At 34.5% G+C, this 22,820-nt stretch overlaps 1 protein-coding gene across 6 annotated transcripts in view; it reads right to left on the bottom strand.

Moving 5' to 3' along the window:
* Nucleotides 1-22,820, bottom strand: part of LOC105148572 (Smg6 nonsense mediated mRNA decay factor) — a 109,231-nt gene that overhangs the window by 47,177 nt on the left and 39,234 nt on the right. For all 6 annotated transcript variants that reach the window (XM_087403083.1, XM_087403082.1, XM_087403084.1 and 3 more), the window contains exons 18-19: nucleotides 3,125-3,306; nucleotides 1,126-1,199 (exon numbers count right to left, since the gene is read on the bottom strand). In XM_087403083.1, coding sequence (XP_087259209.1) covers nucleotides 1,126-1,199; nucleotides 3,125-3,306 — 256 coding nt within the window. The remainder of the gene's footprint in view (nucleotides 1-1,125; nucleotides 1,200-3,124; nucleotides 3,307-22,820) is intronic.

The raw sequence follows: 22,820 nt of genomic DNA on the forward strand, positions 1-22,820 counted from the left end.
TGATCTTTCTCGCTCTCAGATTTGAAATAATTATTCCAAGGCCAAACGTCAGTGATCACGCTACATGCTAAGTGCTTTGTACTTCGTTCGGGCGCGACAGCCACGATCCCAAGGCTAAAGATGTTCGGATAATAATTATTTTCGAATTAATCTTCTTTCATAATAATCTCTCATAAAACAAAATATATTTGAAAATAATTTATTTCAGAATCTAGTATTTATCGATATAAAACATTATAAAATAGGGCTTAAGTACTTTTAAAACACAATTATTTTCACATTATATCCATTCTTAAATTGGAATTTTCTAAATTTCTTATCATTTATTTAGATCTCAAAAATTTCAACTTACGTATAATTATTATTCGTGTATCATTTGACTTATTATTTGTGTATCTCTAGTTTTTTTATTATATTAATTATCGAGTAAATAAACTCAAATGTTTGCTTAAATAAGCTTTGAAAATATTCTAAAAAGATTTATTATTCATCAAATCTCAAAAATTATGTTTAATTCATGTATAATTATTTAAATTATTATTTGAGTATCACATCTAGCTTTTACATTATATAAATTATTCAGTAAATAAACTCAAACAACTAATAAAAGTATGTGTAGATTATTTCAAAAATGAAAATTATTTTAATAAATAGATTCTCAAAACCCTCCCTTGAGTCTCTGTCCATCATCTTCGACATTGCACATCAGCTTCAATGAATGCAAATTTTTATACAGCGCAAATTCCCCCGTAAACGTGCACTCGCACTCGCTGGAAGTCGATGGACCGATTCAAACCACACAAACCACAAAACCACAGGATCGACAAGTTCAAGATATATCGAACATTTCTGTTGCACGCTACATTCTTAGTACACGTGACATTCGTTTTCACACGTTGGCATCTAACTTTAATCCCGAAAGTATGATTTTGCGACGCGCGGTTAGAATGCGCAACAAAGTTGCAATTAATCCAAGACAGGGCAGTCCGTAAGCCAAACGAAATTTATGTTGCGAAACAATATAAGGAGATTAGGGACTTTCCTCAAGCAGAACATTACGGTGACTAAAGGCCGCGTACACGCAAATCTCATTTCCTTTATTGAGTTTAAGATTAAGAAACTTACCCGACTCTGTAATCCGTGCAAGACGGCGGAGGATTCCAAACAGTGCTATGGCAAAGCATCCAATCGCACCAGATCTGCAGAAACAAAGGAAATAACATAGTAGTTTATAATCCAAATTAATACGTAATAAGATCAACATAATATAACCAAAATGTCAATGCTGGTACGCAGATAATCTTTTCAATTTTTAACAAGAATTAACTTTTTGAACCATTTCAATCATGGCTCATACTCAAACGTAAGAAATAATAAAAAATTGACGTTAAAAAGAAATGCAAGTGTATTCTTAAAAAATTATTTGTAAATTCAATGTTATTCTATAAAAGAGGAAGTTCTTTCGAGGAACTTTCTCGTTTAAATATGGCAATTATAAAAATCATAAGTAAATTTCAGGAAGTAAATTTTTGGAGGATATACGTAAAGACAGAAATAAAGCTGATTTCAATAAGAACCCTTCAACTTTTTGATGATATTCAATCATAGCTTATATTCAAAAGTGAGAAATGATAAGTTAACGTTAAAATAAAATGCGAGCATATTTTTAAAAAATTATCTCTTAATAAAAGCGTGACTATGCGTCAAAAAGAATAACACCGCAAGAAACTGTAAACTGTGCTACAGTATTAATAAAATTTCAACAGTAGTTACATGAGGAGAACTAAACAAAAGTTTCGAATCAAGGACATCTCGTATTATTTTCTCTTACTAATATAACAGCATCTTTTATTCGAGGAAGATACATTCTCTCGAGGAAATTTTTATTTCTTTCGTTTATAGTCTTATCAAATTTTTAAATGCCGGAGAACGCAAAAATACCTCGCTATTTATAGACACTCCTGTGAGACTCTTTTTTCATTGAGAACGTCCATCCATCCTCATACAGTGAAACATATTCCAACGGCCTTGTATCGCGTCTACTTTATCGGCAATATTAATGGTCTCACCTCAGTCGCAAGCGCGAGTCTGGCTATTATTCCTTGTATCAGCTCGCATTCCGATAGCAATCATTGTTTCTTTTTTTCTTTACATCTTTTATCATTAGTCGAGAAATACATAATGACTGTGCAAAGACGCGATAATTTCCCGGTACATAATTAGAAAAAATTTTTTAATGCCATGAAACTGATAGTTAATCGATGGTTAATCACTATTAATTCGTTATTTTCAATGATCTGAAAAAATTGTACGTACTTTTGTAGTATAAGATTAATATTTATTTATGTAGGTAAGTACTCATTTTAAACAACACCTGCCTTCTTGGTTGTTAATCTTATTTTTTCGATTTTATATGTTTGCAATATCATTTTACGATCAATCTTTTATATAGCTTAGCATCCAGTTAAGAAATCGTGTAATTTCAAAGTTCCGATATCTGATCACCATCGATCATTAATCGAAACATGCACTTACGGGATGACATGCGATAGATACATTAATTGTGAACGTCAAGTTGTATAATAAGTTGCGACATAATCAGATTTTGGATTTGACATATCGGTCACCAGCGAATGTGTGGCCGCGACTCTCGCGGCGCTTCATAAATTCTCTGTGATTAAGCATTCGAGTCCGGCGCTGCGACAGCGATGGGAAGTAGAATCAGATCTAGTTGACGAAGAAAACCCGACGTCTTTCAGAATGATACAATCTATACTAGTGATAATTAACCAACGGCCTACCATAAATTATCCCGTGGGAAACGGAAGCGAATAAAAGCCAATGAATGAACGATAGAAGCTATTTTTTAACGAATATGCTAGTATTTATATTAGCTATCAAGATATGAGAATATCGTGATGTGTTTTAGCAAGAAGTTGAGAGGTTGGCCGCCACTGCTCCAGATCTAATTATTCCGTAATAGCGAGCTGCGGACGATGGACGTGATCGAGGCAACGTTTCGACTCGGAAATTGACTTACGCTCGCCGACTTGCGTCGCGAAACGCAATTAAGACTTCGCTCAACCGATACGTATTGATGGGGGAAAGAGGGGGGGAAAGTAACCTTAATAGCCGGTAGAAGCACTTGGAGATCCTCGCCGACCACCAGTCTCGGTTCCTGCTCGCTATCTAGCTGAGCTTTCAGTAGATAGACACCACGCTCCAAGATCAAGCTGAACATCTGCAGCGATACGACGAGTGCTCGTTCTTGGACTTCTGATCTATAGCCTTGTTCCATTTGAGAATCTGCAATAAAAAATCATGATAAGATGAAATAAATTCATACGCGTTCGCTAATTTACATACATCTTAGATTAAGAAAAATGACTCGATTTCATGAAAGGAAAACTCGAAACGCATATTAAATAGTGATAATATCGCCTTATATTAAAATCGTGGCAGAGAAGACATAATTAAAATTTTTATAGTTAAATATAAACTAAAGTTAAATATAACTATATAGTTTTAAGATATACAGTATCTCTTTATTTACGACGGGATTACGCACGAAGAGAAACTTCAGTCGTAAACAAAATTAATCGTAAGTTGAAAATAGTAGTCATATAATATTAAATCTATCAAGAACAAGAAACGCCAGTTACGATTAAAATTGATAAAATCGATGAAATAATGCTATGTGTATTAAAATTATTTTGTTTAATATTAAATCTATTGTTTTTCTTTCTCTTTTAATAATAATATTTTTATTAGTCACTCTGGACCTAAATAATTACTAATTAGGTGTTAATATATCCGTTTTCATAAATGTAAATCTTAATCTCGGTTCAACTCCTAAATACTCTTCATCTTTTTCTAATTTTTATCGAATAGCGATCGTAAGTCCAAAAGTCGAAGTAATCGTAAGTGAAGAGATATACCTGTAGTTAAATTTTTTTATAGCTGTAGAGTAGTATCCTTTGTTTCGATTTATATAGCTTTACTCATATAGCTCTTTATTTCGTGGCTTTATTTTTCTTTTACGTACGTCTTATAAAAATTTGATTTTCGAGGCTTATAATTTTTACAATTGTTATTAAAGTGAGAAAGTTTCTCGAAAGAACTTCATCTCTTATAGAATAGCATTGAAAATCGTCAGAATCGTCAGAATCCGAAGATTGTTCCGAGTAATTACGAACAACTATTCGCGAAGGAAGGAAGAGAAAGAATACGAGGGTGCATCTACTACACACGGCAATATCCGGACGGCAAATTGGTGCTGATTGTTACATTGGAAGGGGAAAAACGCGTAAGTTAATGCCGGTAGCGATCACGTTTCGGTGATGATGATGATGGCTGATCGATGTGCAATCTATTCAGCGTCGCGACCGGATTCGCCATCGGCGGCCGTACATTTTCTCTCTTCGGGACTGTCATTACACGTTGTATCGAAACTACGTGACGGGACGGGGCTCCCGGCGGATTCAGAAGAGCGAAGGTCATGGCACAACCTTCTGCTGCACTACCTCCACTTCCTTCGAGTCATTTCTAGATCGTTTCCTGAAGTGGTACCTTCGGAGGGAATTTACTATACATATAATGATCTCTTGACGAAAGGAAACAATTCTCTCGAAAAGATCAAGCGATATCAACTCATGAGAATATTTTAATTTGCAGGAACGGAAAGTACCCCGAATATCGTCTCCTTCAATTCTGCAGCTTAAAAGAGAATAAGCCTTCGTCTGCTCAATTACTATCGAGCTAAAAATACTGTTGTGCTGTAAATGTTGTTTAAATTTTCCAACGACGCGACATTTGAAAGTTGAACTTTAGAAGGAATTTATAAAATTAGAAAAATATGAACCATTGTATTTTTCCACTTAAAATAAAATTGCAGAATATAACAATTTAAATTCATCAATATGATAAAAAATAAAATTAGGGTTGATAAGAAATAATGTTTTTTTTTTTCAAACATTTTTAATGCTTGCATATTTTAAATAATGTTATTTAAAACAAGTGTTTAAAATATGTTAAAACTGACTAAGCATGTTTTAAACAGTTTAAAACATGATTTTTATCAATCTTAATTAAAATGTCATAAAAATAAATAAATAAAAAAAGCATTGGAAAATGAAGTTTTTTGTTACTTCGCGTGTTTTATTATAGATAATATCGATATACGGACATTTTAATATCGGTTTCGAAAATAATACATCTTATAGCAGTCGTTTTCTATAGTCTTAGGCATCGAATGCTGTTACTTTGGGGATACTACGAATATTCGCACGAATATTATGCATCTTCGGTGAAAGTCCCGTTGCTCATTGCTTTGTGCATCTTTATTAGCGAGCTATAGCGAAGCTAATTAGATGAGCGTCGCTAACGATGGTGTAATGGATCCATACAAGAACGCCACTTATCGAAATTACTGGCATTTATCGCGGAAAAACGAATAATAGTAGGTACAGCAAGATAGATACAAGTCCTCTATAAAGTGGATTCATCATAAAGAAAAAAAAAATTTGTCTAAAGATCTCTTAATGTATAGAATAAAATTTATTGAAAATAAAGTGTAAAACCCATTTAGAAAAAAGGCAAAAAAGAAATTGTTGGTAAAAAAAAATTAAATTTATACTCGAATTCGTAGAAGGATTGTTACTCCTTCTCCGCGATGCTAATTGGTTTCTCTCGCTACACTTTGCGAATGGCTGTCATTGCATATTTTGAAAGTATTGTGTACTAAGAAATTAATAATAATGTTAACCAATGATTCGGAAAAGTCAATCCAGTTTGAATGAGTAAAGGCGTATATCGATTTATCTGAAACTCAATATTACTGACAAGGTATGTGTAGGAAATTGTGTAATCAAAATAAATATTATATACATTTATCTTTTTCATTAAATTTCGACTTTCTCAGTTTCTCAAAGAAAAGCGGTTGATTCTCTATTGTGATGAGTATTAAACAAGAAATGCTGCTTCCCCTACAGATTTCGTTTAGTCCAGTATAGTAAAAAGTAAATAGTGCGCGCAATGCGGTAAAAATTACATACAGGATGGCACATGAAATGTTATATCATTTAATTTATAACACATTTATTTCTAACAAAATTGATACAGAACTGGAATTGATTACCAAAGCGTAAAAATTGGATAATTAAATAATATAGCATTTCGTGCGCTGTATATAATGTTTAAATTAGAGATGCAGTAAAAATCTAAAATAATTTGCTAAACGACAAAATATAATATCCAAAAAAGGAAAGCGGCTATAGGCAAATTACAACAACAGATAGATCTGCATGCATTAGTCGTCCCTATTTTTTCGCTTGCCGTAAAAGTTGGCGGCAACTCCAAAGACGTCCGAACATTCCGCTCACGCGCGATAGTAAGGGCGTGATTTCGCGTTGTGCGTGTATGTATGACGCGAATTAACTCTGCAGAATAGAAGGCCAACACAAATTTAACAAACGAGAGAGTAGCGCACCGTGCCACGTCTATGCCATCTTCCATCAAGCGTCGTGCATACGCACAACAGCCATATTTGAAGGTAGACTCTGGCAGTTTAATTTATCGCGGACAGGGATAATAATTAGCGTTTAACCGCGAGGTCGCCCTCGAGAAAGCCCGTGTGGTCTTCTACTCATCGGGGGTTGGGAGGGGTGTAAAAGGTAATTAGTTAGAGAAGATTTACAGGGAGAGGCTTTAACTAATTGCCATCGCGATCATTAGCGAAACTCAGGCGTATCGTCCCGCGTCGACTTGTACGATTTCCTCGTCTTTCGCGCGAAAAAAAAACCCGATCTAACTACGAACGTTAATCCGTGATTAGATACACCATGACTGTGATTAGACAAAAATTATATTTATGATAAAAAATATATTTATTCCATATTTGATACTGTTGAATCATCGATTTAACACAATCAAATAGCAAATAATAACAATTTTTTCTCCAAAATATACACTGAGAGCAAAGACTATAATTAAATGTTATGAGATATACTATAATTATGATTATTACTGCTATATAATGTTAGTAATAATAAACTATTCTGTCAATAAGTATATGTATATAGTTGATAATCCGGAAATGTGACTGTAATTATAGTTATTATTATTATAAAATAATTACAATTATTCTAATTTATGTACTATATTAGTACACATTTGTGTACTATGTTTTATACAGTTCACATTTTATAGTTCTCTAAAAGTGATTATATTAAATTATAATTAAATTATGATACTTGTAGCAATTATTATGATAATAATAACTATAATTAGTCATTGCCAATTATATATACATTTGCTGATAGAACTTACATATAGTTATTATTACTAACATTGTAACAGTAATAACCATAATTATTATATATAGCAATATGTAATTATATTAAAAATTTTTCTCTCAATGTACGAGTTCCACGCAGCGATGCTCCGCACGAATGTCGTAAGGCCAACGAACTTCGTAAAAGGTGCGCACATTTTCTCTTATCGAGATCTTTAACTAATGAGGTAAATGCGACAACGAGATCTCGCGCGGAACGAGAAGCGCTTTTAATGAAGTCGGTGGGTAAGTTCGGTCTTCCTGTTTCCCGGACCGATATAACACTGCGAAAACGGACGGAATCAAGTTAGTAAGCTGCGCGCAGATAATTCAATTATTAACAATTCTAGTAGACACCGTGCTTCTAATTTAATGAAGAATGAATTCGCAGCGCGCCATCGGGATATTGCGTTTTCACGAGATTCTTCTTTAATTTCAAATGAAATAAAAACCTCATTACACTTGTTTACCCAAAAAAAAGTTCATCCAACACGTAATTCATGAATCGTATTTCGTCTCTCAAAAAGCACACGTTTACATTCCTGCTTTTCTTCGTTTAAAAAAAAAATCTCAATTTTTTACGAGCTAATTTTGTATATACGTAATATTATATTCAGCAGAAAAATAAAAAAAAAATATACCTCGGACGTAATATTGCGTAATTCGTATTTAAATTCGTTATTTCTCCTTTCCTTATTACGCATTCCTCAATTTCTTTTCGTGGAGAAAGAGACTTGTTATGTTTTTAGTGCGTTCACATATCTCGTTTTTACATATCTCTTCAGGCATTCGAAAACGATCGTTTTTTCTCTCGTCAATGTTTTGATAGTTATTCGGTCCTTAAGTAGTTAACGGTAAGGATGGTAATAACCGATTGCTTGGCGGCAATATCGACGATACCGTTGTCTTTGACGGATGAAACGCGTTTTTTCGAACCCGGCAAATCCGTGGTACGCGTATAAAGAACGCACTCGTTAATTCGGTTACCGCCTCATTCCCTCTAATAACGACTAAGGGGAATATGAGAGAGCTATTGTTTAAGGATAATCACGTCTTAATGGCCGGCGGGAGAGCGTAATGTATCGTTAAATGTAGCTGTAATACGGAGAGTAACAAGGTCCGCGCGAAGTGCAGGATGATTTTAATGGCCGCGAATATCTCCTCTGAGTGTTTTACGTATTATTTAAGCAGCATGGCGCAACGCCCGCTCGCACGCGGATACGAACGCGTGTAACAGCGCGCTCGTTTTGCGGTTTAACGTTTCAATCCACGCTACTGCGTTTTACCCGCATTTATCGTGAGTTGTACCCTTAGGTCGTTAACAGCTATTATAGAGATATTATGAAGTTCACTTGCAACTGGTACCGTGCAACTTCTATGATGTTGTACTTGATTTAGTTGATAAAATATTTTTTGCAAATATTGCTTGATAAGTACCTACATCGACGTTAATCCTCGGTACATATAATGATTTTCAATCCTTTACTACACGTAATAGGTCGCTCGTATCCCGAATTAATTTTTGTCACTTTTACAAGTATACAAAAATTATTAAGAGTTCGTTCTACAATAATCTTGTTGGGATCAAAAAATTGAAAAATTTGTTTGCATAATATGATAGCCAAGTGTGTAGAATATTGTATTGGTACCTTAATATGGCAAATATAGGCGTAAATAATTTAGAAAAGTAAATTTGAAACTTTAAACTCGCTTTCTCGAAACATTTTTCCAATGGAAGTAATAGAGCAAAAACTATTAAACGTATCGCTTTCAAATTTTGCATGATTGTAGAGCATAAATGTTTTTTCTACTGAATAGACTACAATTATATCAATATCAATAATTTTTTTTTATCGCAAAGCAAGAATACAATTTAAGGTAAAAAAAATTAAATTTTCTTTTTTAAATAAACTATTTTGTTAATTTTTATCTAAAGTCATCATAGTCCTATCCAATAGAGACATTCTTTCCGAGTAGGAAAATCGTTTTCTCTTTCAGATGCAATCTGCAATACTCTGGTGTCATGTTCAAGTCATGTTCAAGAGGCTTCTTTCCCGAAGCTTTATGTCAATTAACAGTCAACACATTAATTTCATAAAATTTAAAATTAAATAGAAAAGTATACAAATAATGTAAAAACAATGAAGTATCTTCATTACTTTTCCCGAAAAAAATTGCCAACAATCGCCTTCTTTTTCAAGCCACAAGGTAGAATAAACCCTTAAGCGATTCTTATATATACTCTAGTATGTTTAGAAAATATTTGTAAAAAATCAAAGAGATCTTTATTTAGCCAAGTACTCCTAGTATTTCAACAAAAAAAAATGCGCAGAACGCGAAAAATTCTGTTACAGAATCTTTAAGATTAATTGACTTGTGACATAGGTATCGATATCTAGTTAAATGAATTAATTTAATATGATATTTTATTCTTCTCACACAAAATTCTCTGATCTTTCCTCCTTTATCACGCACCGTGTCATTCGTGTCCCGCTTAACTTTCAACATTTTTACAAAAAAAAATTATATAATTCTTACATATACTTTAACATTTTTAGAAAGTATTTTTGTAAAATTGTGTATTAAAAAAACCGAAGGCTAAAGACAATTATTCAGCTCCAAGTACTCCCAGTATTTCAAAGAAAAAAATTTGCGCAGGATACCAATTATTTATTATTTAACAAAGGATTAACATTAATACACTTTTAAAATATGAAAGATTTTTTTTTAATTAAAATATTTATTTATAATTCCAATGTAGAATATTTAATTTTAATGCAATAAAAACACATTAAAAAACTTGAGTAATTATAATTGCTCCGAGCAATTATCAAGTTGATAATCACGCAGCTTTTTCATAATTACTCTCACAGTAAAATTAAAAAATAACGCGTCGCAAGATTAAAGGGCTCGAGTTTCTCTCGCTATTTAGACGTACGTCTTTTTATCCCACGTGGTGGGATTTAAAATTCAAACAAGTCATCGCAACGTGATACAAAGATACAACATTGCGCAATGAATTTAGCACCAACGACCCCGTGGTAATGTTTTTCGAACGACGTACGCGGACCGCCCGGAGATAAAGACGATGAGGTACGAGCACGCCCGTAAATAATCGGGCATAGGTGAATTCTCGCCGTCGACCTTCGCGCGCGCGCGCCGTTTACATGCGCTAATCACGCCAGTAGATTAATGGGTTCTCCTCATTAGGCCGGGCCCGGCGTAATCGTCATTTTATTAGTCATTTTATCGGTGCACTCGCGTGCACGCGCGCGCATTTTCCAGCAGTAATATCCCGCTCGTGTCACATTACCATACTATTAACATAGTGCATACCTCGCGGCAACAGTTCAATGACTTTAACCCTTTCACTGCCCGTAGCTGCATTATTGAGTACATTAACTTTTAACATAATTTCCGGTGGTTCGAATGCGCCTCTTTTGATCGAAATCTTTTACACGTAGTTACAGTCGTTCAGTTCACCTCTTCTTTCCTTTTTGATGACTGATCCAAGATTGTTAGACTCTTATTTCGTTCTAATTTTTAAACAGAAATTACATTTGGCTCTCTTCTCATTCATTATTATAAGATTTATAAGAGGTCCTTGTAATAATGGATTGTCAAACCGAGACTGTCCAAGAAATTGACAACTAAACGAGTTGAAAAAAAAAACCAGCGAATGTTCCATCGCATGCGAGAAATTTTGTGATAATACTGACGGGATCGTTTCTCAGTTCATGCACGCGAAGAGCTGCCACCGCCGCAGAAGGAATCACTGGCAGGCGCCTGGCGCCAAGAACACGTTACAGGAGGCCTCGTCGACGCCAACTCCGTCGCCGTGTGAACGAACTATGAGACCCCGAGATAGCACGCACTGTGCGAGCACATGCCAAGATACACTCGGCGAGAAGAGATACGCGACCGTCCTTGATCATTTTTCAATCGATAAGGAAAATGTTTGGTATGTGAGAAAAGCTGGGCGGCTAGAAATGGGAGACAGGAAGAAGTTAGAAAAGGGAGATATTGCTCGTACATATTATACGCAAGCCTGTTAAGTTATCTTAAGTTATATTAAGTAAACTGGTTTGCTCGTTGCTTTGCGCCTTACTGCGTCGCAAATTCGAGATTTAATAAACAACACCGTGCGACACTGGCCAATCGACCATTCGATTACGATATCCGTATTCTCGATTCCATCCCGCCCATCCCGCACGCTCTTTGGTATCACTGAACCAGATGGTTATGAGATAAATTTCACAAGAAACGATCATTTCAGGCCAATGACCGTGCGTTAATGTGCGTGATCACCGCCCGACATTACGAGTTTTGAAAGGAGACGATCTCCCGAAATTCTGCACGTCACGACCGTGAAACCATCATCTTCCTAATGAACATAAGTTGTTTGTGCTCTATTAACCATTTCTTTCACAAAATATTTCGATGTATATAGACACAAAGATATTGATGGAAAAAATATTTTTTATTGTATTATTTATATCCTGAAACAGTCTTTGGGATACTTTTGGGATGTCGTTTTATTCAATTACTGTATTTATTTGTTACATTTTATTAAGTTCAGAAGGCCATCTATTTTATTTTAATCATAGCCAAATAAATGTATTCTAAATTATAAAATAAAATTCAAAAATATTAAAACATATATTAATTGCATTTTTTAAATAAAAAGAACCAAATACGTTTACACAAACAGAAGATTGAAACAAGATTAAAACAAAAAATTTCCACTTTTAACTTTTTATTATTTTTTAATTCACATTGTATTCTTAAGCCCTCTTTAGACGATCTATTCAATATAAATTAAAGTTCAATATAAATCGACCAAATTCAAAACAGAATCCTACTTATAATTTTGCTTGTCGTGTAACATAGAGTAACTTCGGTATATACGCCGCACCTATCAAAAACTTAATTTATTAAGTATTATTTACTATATTTAAGTAAACAAATTCAGTGAAACTCAGATATATCAGTGAAAACTTTGTACTGCCTACTATTATGAAAAAAAATATTAAAAATCCGAAATATTTATATTTCGCGTATTAAAAAATAAACTTTTTTAAACCCTTGCATTTTTGCCATATATCTCTATATATAGAGGTGGGATATATGGTTACTCATAGGAGGAGGGGGAGTATGTATGACTCATAAAAAATTTACAAATAATGCATATAAATGAGATGTAAAATGACACAATAACTTATAAAACGCGTTTATAAAGTTTTATTAAGGAATGAAAATGATAAGTGTGTATATGAAGTAATAAATAATAATTACAATTTTCCCAGATGTATTACAAGTGTTATATGGGGTACATATTTCATATAATGCGTTTATTGTGTTCAGTGCACTGAATTCAATCTGCGTACTTTGTATGCTTTGGGCATAAATTCTGCCACATATTCTAAACAGGTAGGATATACAAAACAACAAACTAAACAAAGAATACAAGAGCAAAGTATTTGTATTTTGTTATACAATTACAACATACTTTACTATTCCTCTACACTCATGTATATCACGAAATAACCACTAAGTCTTTTGCACGTCCTATAGTAATCATTTTATGTAGATTATAATTTATGATGGCGCTATTTAACAGAGTGACAAAAATCGATTCAACTCACAATAATTTCATTAATATTAACAGTAAAGAACTGAAATCATAACACAATACTAATATAACATAAAGGCGTACAGAGTAGCGGAAAAATTACCCCCACTCCTCCTATTTTTTCTAACTTTTGCGGTGTAAATCACAGCGCGGCGTATTTGCCGGGTTACCCTACAAATATTTGTAGAAGTAAAATTCACACAAGCATTTATATTTAGAATATGCGACACATATACATATAAAATTATAAGTAAAATTTTATCTTGAATTTGGTCATAAATTGTAGGTCATCTAAAATGGATTTTACCAGAATGGACTTTCTAAAGATTGATGATTTGAAAATAATTTTCAGTATTATACGTCCTTTCCCAAGTTCTATAACTTCCTAAATATTCAGTATAAAATCGAGTAGCTTATCAAAAAGAGAAAGAGAGAGAGAAAAGAAGAGGGAAGTGACACAATCATCTCCATCGCCATGTCTCTTATTTCATTACTGTCAAAAGGTATCGAGATGTATAACAACCAAATCCCTGATCGAATCTTCGCGTCGCAATACAAAAGACAGGTGTGTGTGTGACGGATAGCGTTTTATTCGTCCCCAAATGAATCACGATGTTGACGTGCCGAACAGTAACAGTGGCAGCTAGCAGTGGGATGTTAGTGGCGCTGGTGGATCACGTCGGTGGAGAGATCAGCATCTCTCGAGAGAGAGTTGGCGGCTCGCTCGCTCACTCGGGAGCTCAACGTTCGACCTTGGCGGGACCTTGCGAGGTCGCCGACATGATTCCGTCCTGTCTATTCCACTCAGCAGATCGGCAGGGATTAGGAGAGAGAAGTCCAGAGAAGCGGAGTGAAGATCAAAAGGGAGGGAAGATGGGTCGGCTTGAGACGCGCGACCTTTTGTCATCCGCCACACCTTCACCCAGGCAGCCGACTAGAGATTTTTGTCTGACTCATTCTTCTCGCGTCAGTCGCAGCTAGATGGATACAGTCACTGAATAGGCCCGTAATTGGGCTCGCTCGCGGCGCGTTCGCGGAAAAAGACGGCGCAGAAAAAGCGAGCAAGAATCTTGGGAGCACGAACGAGATAGTTGCGACGCGTCGGGGCGGGAAATCATCGAATGACATGATGCCGTGTCGCGAACAATCCCATTTCAACTAATTATAGTTCCTTGGGGTGAGTTTAATGGCGACAAAAAGCGGTGGAAAGATAGTCGACGATTTTGCATCACGCTACGACAGCACGCGAACCTAATCTTTCCCTTTTACCGTATCTTCGTTTTCTTTATTGCAGACTTCCTTTCTTCATTTCAATTTCTAATATGCATACGCGATGGATCAGGAAACACTCGTAGTGTCTCGGCGATAAGTTAGATCACCGGCGAGCTTTCTTCACTAAATTAGCATGTAAATTAGGCAACATAATCTATCAGATATGCGTTTGCTATGCATCGCAAAAAATTATTCTTCGATAAAATCATAACTGTGTTATTACGCGTGATTAACGAGCCGGTCCAAAGTCGTAAAACTAGATTTGTAAGCCTTTTATTGCCATATCGTCGCGCAGATTGCTTAAAGCGAACTGCATAATATAACAAGCTTTTATTACAACGAACGTACCGGAAAAAATGTAGCTATCGCGATTATTAAAGTAAACCGTTCTCGTAGGATGTCGGAAATACATAAGAGTGAGACCACCGCAGTCTAGTAAATCGAGGATCTCTTCTGTACTCAACGTTCTCTCGAGACGAGCTATTCAATTCTCGCGATTTCTGCACGAACGGTCGTGGTGATGAGACTGCGCTGCGAGACTTCCGTGTAGATGGGAAGCCGCGACCACCCTAACAACAATTTATGAACAGATCCACAATCTACGTGCGCTATTTGTTGCGCAACAACAGCACTGCTTACAGCAGTGATTCGTGAGTATGTTCATCGGAAGAAACATAAAAACGATCACAATGAATCTACAAACGCATATCTCTGTAGATTGACGGTGAATTGTTTTGCAAAAAAGAAAATAATCTTTTATAATAGCTTAAAAAAGCTATATTACGTTACCTCAAAGTCTAAAGTTTAAAGCAATTTTAAATAAAGATTTTAAATAAAAGAATTCATACAGGCACGAAATTAATAATTATTTAAATCTGCAAAAAAATTAGTAATGTTGTAATAAATGCAATATTGTCTATTTAACAAATAATTAAACTTCATAAAAAATTAAAACTTTTAATTGTCAATTTTTCTGTCTTAAATTATTCTTCGAGAAATATCTTTTAAGATATATTCATTTTCTAGTTAATTTATTATTAGACTTAACTCAATAATAATGTAAAAATTGTATTTTTTATGGTTAATCACTAAACTAATAGATAACTTTTAAACAGTAATACAAAAATCCTAATAATGACCGATAATCGAGCAAAAGAAAATAGATATATAATTAAAAAATTTTGTATATATTTAAAATTAAAACATCGTAAACGTTTCGATTCACAGAGTTTTCTTCAATACTATATAAATCTAAACATTTTTACAATCTAATTAAAATTTCTTACATTCTAATGAACAGTGTAGTCAGTCATCTGTTTTCTTTAAAAATTCTTTGTGATTTTTCGAAGTAATTTATCACAATCATGTCAATTGAACAGACCCAATCCGTCAAAAGCAATCAAAACTGAATTCTCATTTAATAGCGAGAATCGTGTTAATTGGTAACTTTTAAAGTTACCACTACAAAATTATCAGTTTAATGATTAATCATGCATGGAAAAGACGATTTTGCTAAAATATCTAAAAATTTAACTAAATATATAGATCTGAAAATAATCTTGTTATCAAAATAATTCTATAGGACGATCAAACTGATTGTTAGAATATCAAAACATTTTGCAGCACAAATTTACTCATAAATCTCATCATGCTTAAGATTTCTACATAATTATTTTGATAACCCAACAAAATTTTTTTAGACTATATATAGCTAAATTTTTAGATACCTCGTTTTTTTTTGTTTATAACATGAAGAACACAATTTTTGTCATCTGCAAGTTAAGCGAGAAATCACATATTAACCGAAAAATGAAAAATTAAGCCTAACTGTATCATGTGATATTATATAGCAATAATTACTACTAATTTAGGTACACGCGTTTTTAAATTAAAACCATTGTTAGCAAAATATCGCAGTTATTGTCATTCAAATCACTTTGAATATCGGGATACATTGAAAGAATCTCGATACAACTTGGCACCACGTATTAGCGCAGCGCAACAGATATCTATAGCTATTGTGTGATTGTTCGCAGGAAGTTATGTATTAACGGTTGTAAATGACTGCTTCGCAAAAGGCCGCTCGTCCGAAGGTATAAGTGTTCATGCAAATACAAAAGTAAACGCGTCTTTCTCCGAGTCGTCATTGCATCGTCGATACGCACGGTGTAGTTGCTTAAAATTCTACACCGACTAAATTTAAATCTATAAATCTAAGCTTCCAAAAAAAAATCTACAAAAAAACGAAGACACGGAAGAAACTTGAAAAACTCAAATTTTAAATCGTGTCATGAATATTCGAATACTAAATAAATAATGTTCAAGATACAGAGCAGCAGAATAATTTTACTCGTGGCATCGTGTTCCTCAAAAACGAGAATTCTCTTTAATTAATTTCAGTATCAATTGAATGTACAATTCTGTTATTGGGTGGAAACTCTCTAAAACTTAGACTGAATCTCAATCTAAAGAGTGTGTGAAATCTCACTCTTAAAGACTTCAAATTGAGCTACTTTTTTCTGGTTCAATTTTCACTCTTTAGAGATTCTACTTTAAAGAATTTAAAGGATAAAGTTTCATCGTGCAATGACGATCGACAGTGTTAATAGATAGACGTACGTTGGATCGTCCCGGGAAAGTTGATCTTATACGCCACACGTTTCTACAACATTCTTCTCCGTACGGAATCTCGGTAGGCATTTTTCCAGGATTGTTATTCCACACGCGTCGACCACGAAGAAGGCGAAGCATTGATTGCCAGACGACATTCACGTTTTGCTCTTGATCGATTAATGACAGTACTATTAATTTGTAAATTGTCGTTTATCCGGCGCCGCACCATCGCAAGACCGTCATTTCATTCTTATTATAAACGAGAAGACTACGCGCCAGTTAATTGATTAATCGACCTGTTAGCCGGTTTCTCATCGACGTGTCACGTGTGTTAACGCTTTCAATATTCAAACCTTATTTACATAGACAAGCATCTATACGTTCAATAAGTAGTTTCCTGTGTAAATCACGCTTGTTTTGACGTATCAGCTTTTGTTAATCGTCGAGAAAAAGCAAGTACATAAATATAAATCATAACAGGACTCAATTATTGAAGATTCTATTAAATGCTCGCGGAAATTTTTATGATGATTAACATCCATTTCTTTCAATGTAGATAAATTTTAATCTCGGTTTAATTTATTATTTATCTCTTTCTAATTCTTAGAATTAAAGAAAAATAAAAAATAAGTCATCAGATTAATTATCAGCTTGACAGATTCTAGTATATTTAAATAATTTTTTTTATATACATAATAATTATAAATTATCTTTAAAAAACAAAAATTAAAAAAATATGCAAATCGATATGAATCGAGAATGTTTTATTTTTCTAAAGAAACAAAAAACAAAAATTTAAGATAAGATAATGAAAAGGAATATAGCAACCATCATCAGAACAGATGAGAACACGTTTAAAGATCCAAGCGAAAGAGCAATGACATTCCAGTAAATCCGGTCTAGTAAATTGAGAATTCAGATCGCGACACAGGCACGCAACAATAAGCTTGATTATCTACCTTCATATCGATATCATTAACATCACCGTTAAGTAAGTTCTATCTTGGTGATAAAAATAAAAAGGAGGTGTACGCTTACGAAACGATATCGTGTATTAACGAAGCGCACGAGGTTTTCTTCGGTGCAATTATTACTTGGCGTCGTGATATGTTTCGTGATACGCAATCAAGCGAGGAGGAAGCGAGTTTTAATAGCCGGACCGAATTAGTCGCAACGCTACCTGCAGAACGATCGTCAATTTGTCGGCTTAACGAAGGAACGAAAGCACGGAATCGCCGCACTCGTTAGGCAATCTCGTCCCGAGCGGTCGCGAGACCACGCGCGTGATTAGAAGGGCAGGAAATGAACAGCGAGTCAGGCTAAACTGACTTTTGATTCGAGGCCAATAAACTGTCGAGACGAATGGAACACGGCCAGTCTTTGGTGAACGTTCGTTTTATCACCATAACTCGTTTTACGTGGAATTTCAATTTGCAAGATTGTGTTGCTGCGCATTGTGGAGAAAAATTGTTGGATTCAAAGAACTTTGGCGATTGTTGAGTTTCGTGACGAGATTATACAATTTCTTAAACGTTTTTTGTTAAGAGAAATCCCAGGGAATCGATTGAAAATTCTGCAATTAAATTTTGGTATATCCATAATAAGATAATTCATAGAGGATACATGTTTATATATATATAGACTATTCGATCGTTGAAGTGTTGCGATCTAACGCTGGCAACGTCAACGTCACCTCCGCTGCAGCTACTGCTGTTCGTTCACCCGACCTTGGCAAGGTCACGCAACCACGATAAAAAGGAGCGAGGCAGAAGCGCGGAAGGTAAGCAAGGAGGGGTTGACTGGAAACAGAGGAGGGTAGAAGAGAGCGAGGAGAAGGTCTAATCAACGGCCGGCGTCATGCTCCAGAGAACATTGCGGGAAGAGAAGGCAGAAAAAGCGGCGAAACTGCCGGAGGGAGACAGAAGCGATGGCGAGAAATAGAAAGAGACGATCGCACGAGAGAAGCGGAGGCAATGCGGGGCGAGAGAAATGCCGACCAATCCGAACTCAAACAACACAAGAGTTTAAAAAACATCGATGGCTCCCAAGAGAATGAAAAAAATCGTGAAAGTCACCGATATCGGCATCAAAATATGACCAGATTTACCGTCTGAAGTAAGAAAGTTTAACTTTGTCCGTCTATAACTCTACAAATCTTTAGAATTTTAATATTTTCTTAGAATTTTAATATTACTGTCCATTTAAATTGCTCTGGTAGTCGATAAGGTTATCCATAATTTAAAGAAATATAAATGAAATTTGCATAAAATTGTTGCAATAGTGAAGAGAAAGTTCGGTGATTCGATATAAATCTCGCAAATTCACATCCGTTTGACGTGATTTCTATCGCCGCTCGACGTGAGCATACGTCGAGTTAAAAATAACGCCTTGCCGGATATTTATAGCGACAAAGCGAGAGAAGCGGGTGAAGAAAGATAGAGAAGAGGGCGAGGGTTAACGGGATAAGAAAAGAAAAGAGAGATGCACCTCGCGCCGATCGGCGACGATAGCTCGGACTTGCGAGGGAGCTCAAAGGCGAAAAAGAGTCACAGGACGTTGAATATACGGGTAGTACGGAAGGCGAATAAAGAGAGGGATAGAGATGGCTGTAACTATGTAACTTGTCTGTCCGTGAATTGAGCAGCAGAAACCGATAAAGAGCAAGAGAGAAACAGTCGAGTTCAGTATACAACCTCTGCAGCACAGGGTAGCTGAAGTGGAGCGACGACGCATGGTGCATTAGACAAGCCCAGAGCCGGAGAGAGAGAGAGAGAGAGAGAGAGACGGGGAAAGTGCAGCAACAGCGGCGGGTGCATTGCGCCCGAAGCAAGATGGCCTTGACGTGGACCGACCAGCGAGGGCAAGGACGACCGCCCGAGGGATATCCTCTCTTTTTATCTTTTCCATCTTGACTGTATGGCGGCAGTCGCATCGACCACAACGACTGACAACTCCTCTTCTTGGCCCGTAACCGCGCCCATCCATTACAACATTGTGACAACAACAACAACGACGACGACGACGACGACGACGACGACATTAACGATATCCCTTGGCAATATTTGCCAGAAGATGTCATAAGCCATTGAACTTCTTCTCTACCGAGAACATTGCAAAATTATGCTATAATGAAGAAGAGATTGCGTAACATGGTTATCTAAAATTATAAAGAATTTTTCAATTGGTGTATCACAAGAAAAAAATTATAGAAATAGAAATAAGTGCAAGCATCTTAGATTAATGGCTGATAAAGCAGAGTTAGGATAAAGCACGTGATAGTAGAAACATATATGAAGGGTGCGTGGTGGTCAAAGTATGAACTCCGAATATGTGTATCAGTCGGAAAAGCGATAGAAATCAACTATCGAAGTAAAGACTAACTGTGGCGTAAATAAATACTAGAACAAGTATAATCTTATAACTTTCTGTTTTTAAATCGAATAAACGTTAATCATCGGTAGCAAACAATCAATAGATTATTTTAGATCATTTATCATTTATCAGAGATGTAGATTATTTAATCTACATGAGTAAAAAAACGAATGAAGAACGGAATAAATGTTTTAAAAATTATAAAAATTATATTGTTCTCATTTTAATCAAGGCGCTATCATTGCAATAAAATCACTTCTAAAACGATAAAATTAAAAATAAAAAAATAAAATTTTAGGATGCTACTTTTTATCTCTGAACATTGTGTTAACTGAATTTTGTGAATATTTGATAAAAGATCTATAACGCGAAAATATCTGATAAAAGATCTACAGATCTACAACGCTAAAAGATCTATAACGATAAAAGATCTTGAATGCTGAAGTGTATGCACTAATGTACTTCGAGAAATTTATATTATAGCTAGTTATTTAATATACCGCGAGTTGAAAAGGGTTGAAAAACGTTGATCTAAAAAAAATCCATTCATCTTTTTTTTCTATAAAATTAGAAATTAAATTTATATATATGAAAAATATTCCTTATTTCTATTCTAATATTAGCGAACAAAATTAAAGAATATTTTTTATCCGATTATTTTTAAATCGATTGTAACGTTCAAGCATTAAAAAATGCAAACATCAGGTAATAGATAGCAGAGACTATCGATTCCCATCAGCATCTATGAGTTTTGTACGGCAGAACGATCTCATCCATCACCCTAGTCTGTTTCATGTCCTTCAATCCCCTTTCAACAAGACGACGAAGTCGTCCCTGAAATCTGCTCGACTTCGGCAGTCATTCAAGGGAATAATTCATGACGTCGCGATCTTACGCGAGAATAGTTTATCGTTCGTGCGAGTGGAAGTTGTCTGATCGGAAATCGATTCACGTACCGATAGTATATGGATAACATAAGGGGATGACATAAAAGGATAGAAAAGAATAGAAATGGAAGCTATGTGGACAAACGTTCGACCGTCTGTTTACACTAACCATTGCACACTTAATGTAAAACACAATCGACTGTCGCATCTCGTTCGTCTCGGTAATTCGTTCAAGCTATTTCTTTCATGTTCGTATAATGACGGTGAAGGACGTAACAATTGTGTATACTATACGCAAAGGAGCAAAAAATTCGAGTAAATTAGGCAGACTACTTGTCTGATATCAATCAGAACATAAATTGTCTACCGAAGTTCCTTGTTGAATTCATCAAACATCAAAATTACGACATCAAGATTAAGAAGCTCCTTCTATTTCAGCAGCTGTGTCTTTTTCAACATCCTCTCTTAAATATCGTTGTTATCAAGACCGTTTAAGATGAGATGAATAATTAGTTCAATAACAATCGAATAATAAAAATAAAAAGAAATATAATCTTTACTGCTAATCACTATCGTCAGTCGCAAAAAATGAGATGAAATTAATTAAACAAGTCAATTAAAATGTTTGATCATTCTTTTAAGAAATAAATAAAATAAAATTTAGAGAAGAAAATAAGATAAAAAAAGCGGAATAATTTCGATAGATTAATAGAATTTTTTAATTGTGTAACAAATTGAAGAAGGTTGTGTATTAATGCATTTAATCAAACATATACACAACTAATGCACTATTGACAGTAACATCAGAGATACAAGATACGCTGCTGTGCTGAAATAAAGCTATCCAATTTTATCCGCCGATTTACAAAAAAAATTGAGAAGCAAATTGGATAGGATGGTAAGGCAATTTGGGACATAATGATTAATATATCCAAAACTTTTTGCCATTTTTTTGTCTTATTTAAACAATATACATGCTGAAAAAGTAGATGATTCAAAACGAGTTAACAAATTGAAATTTTGAAATTGTCCTTGGGAAAAAATAAAACCAAACTTTTTAATACGAAAACTTGAAATTAGAACAATATTTTAGCAACAGTGATCGCAAATAAATTACTTCTTTTCTTTAGTTCCAACACAGTATTCATGAAACTACACTTTACATTTTTGACAGTGTTTTCCACAACAAATATGCGCCAAACCTTATTAAAAATGTCTCCAATTTGCTCTGCACCAAAAAAGGAATCTGATAATATTCAAATAAATTAAGCGAAAGAATTCTAATTAAATGTTTTATTAATATAACAAAAATTAATTTTATTTTTCTAGATATTTAATAAGTATCAATATAAATGATTGATTTTACTATTACGTTTGGTAATACTTACTAAATATTATATAAAAAAAGTAAAATTATTTGATTATATTTGACCGAACATTTAATTGGAATTATTTTATTCAACATTTAGTAGCTATTATCAGACTTCTTTTCAGTATTTTCTTTGCATTGCAACCTATATACTTCAAATGTATTAATTTATTTATAATCAACATTTTAAGAATTGTCGAAGATTTATTTTAAGTCCATCTAATTTTACTTCATTTCCCTTACTTCGTTCGACAGCTTTGTACCGAAGATCACCACTAGATTTTCTCTCCAAGATTTCCCGAGTAATTTTAATGCGTTAAAAGTAGAAAAGTACGAAAATTGAGT

Source organism: Acromyrmex echinatior, chromosome 2 (genome assembly GCF_024713525.1).
Source record: "Acromyrmex echinatior isolate Ae372 chromosome 2, ASM2471352v2, whole genome shotgun sequence".
Taxonomy (NCBI): domain Eukaryota; kingdom Metazoa; phylum Arthropoda; class Insecta; order Hymenoptera; family Formicidae; genus Acromyrmex; species Acromyrmex echinatior.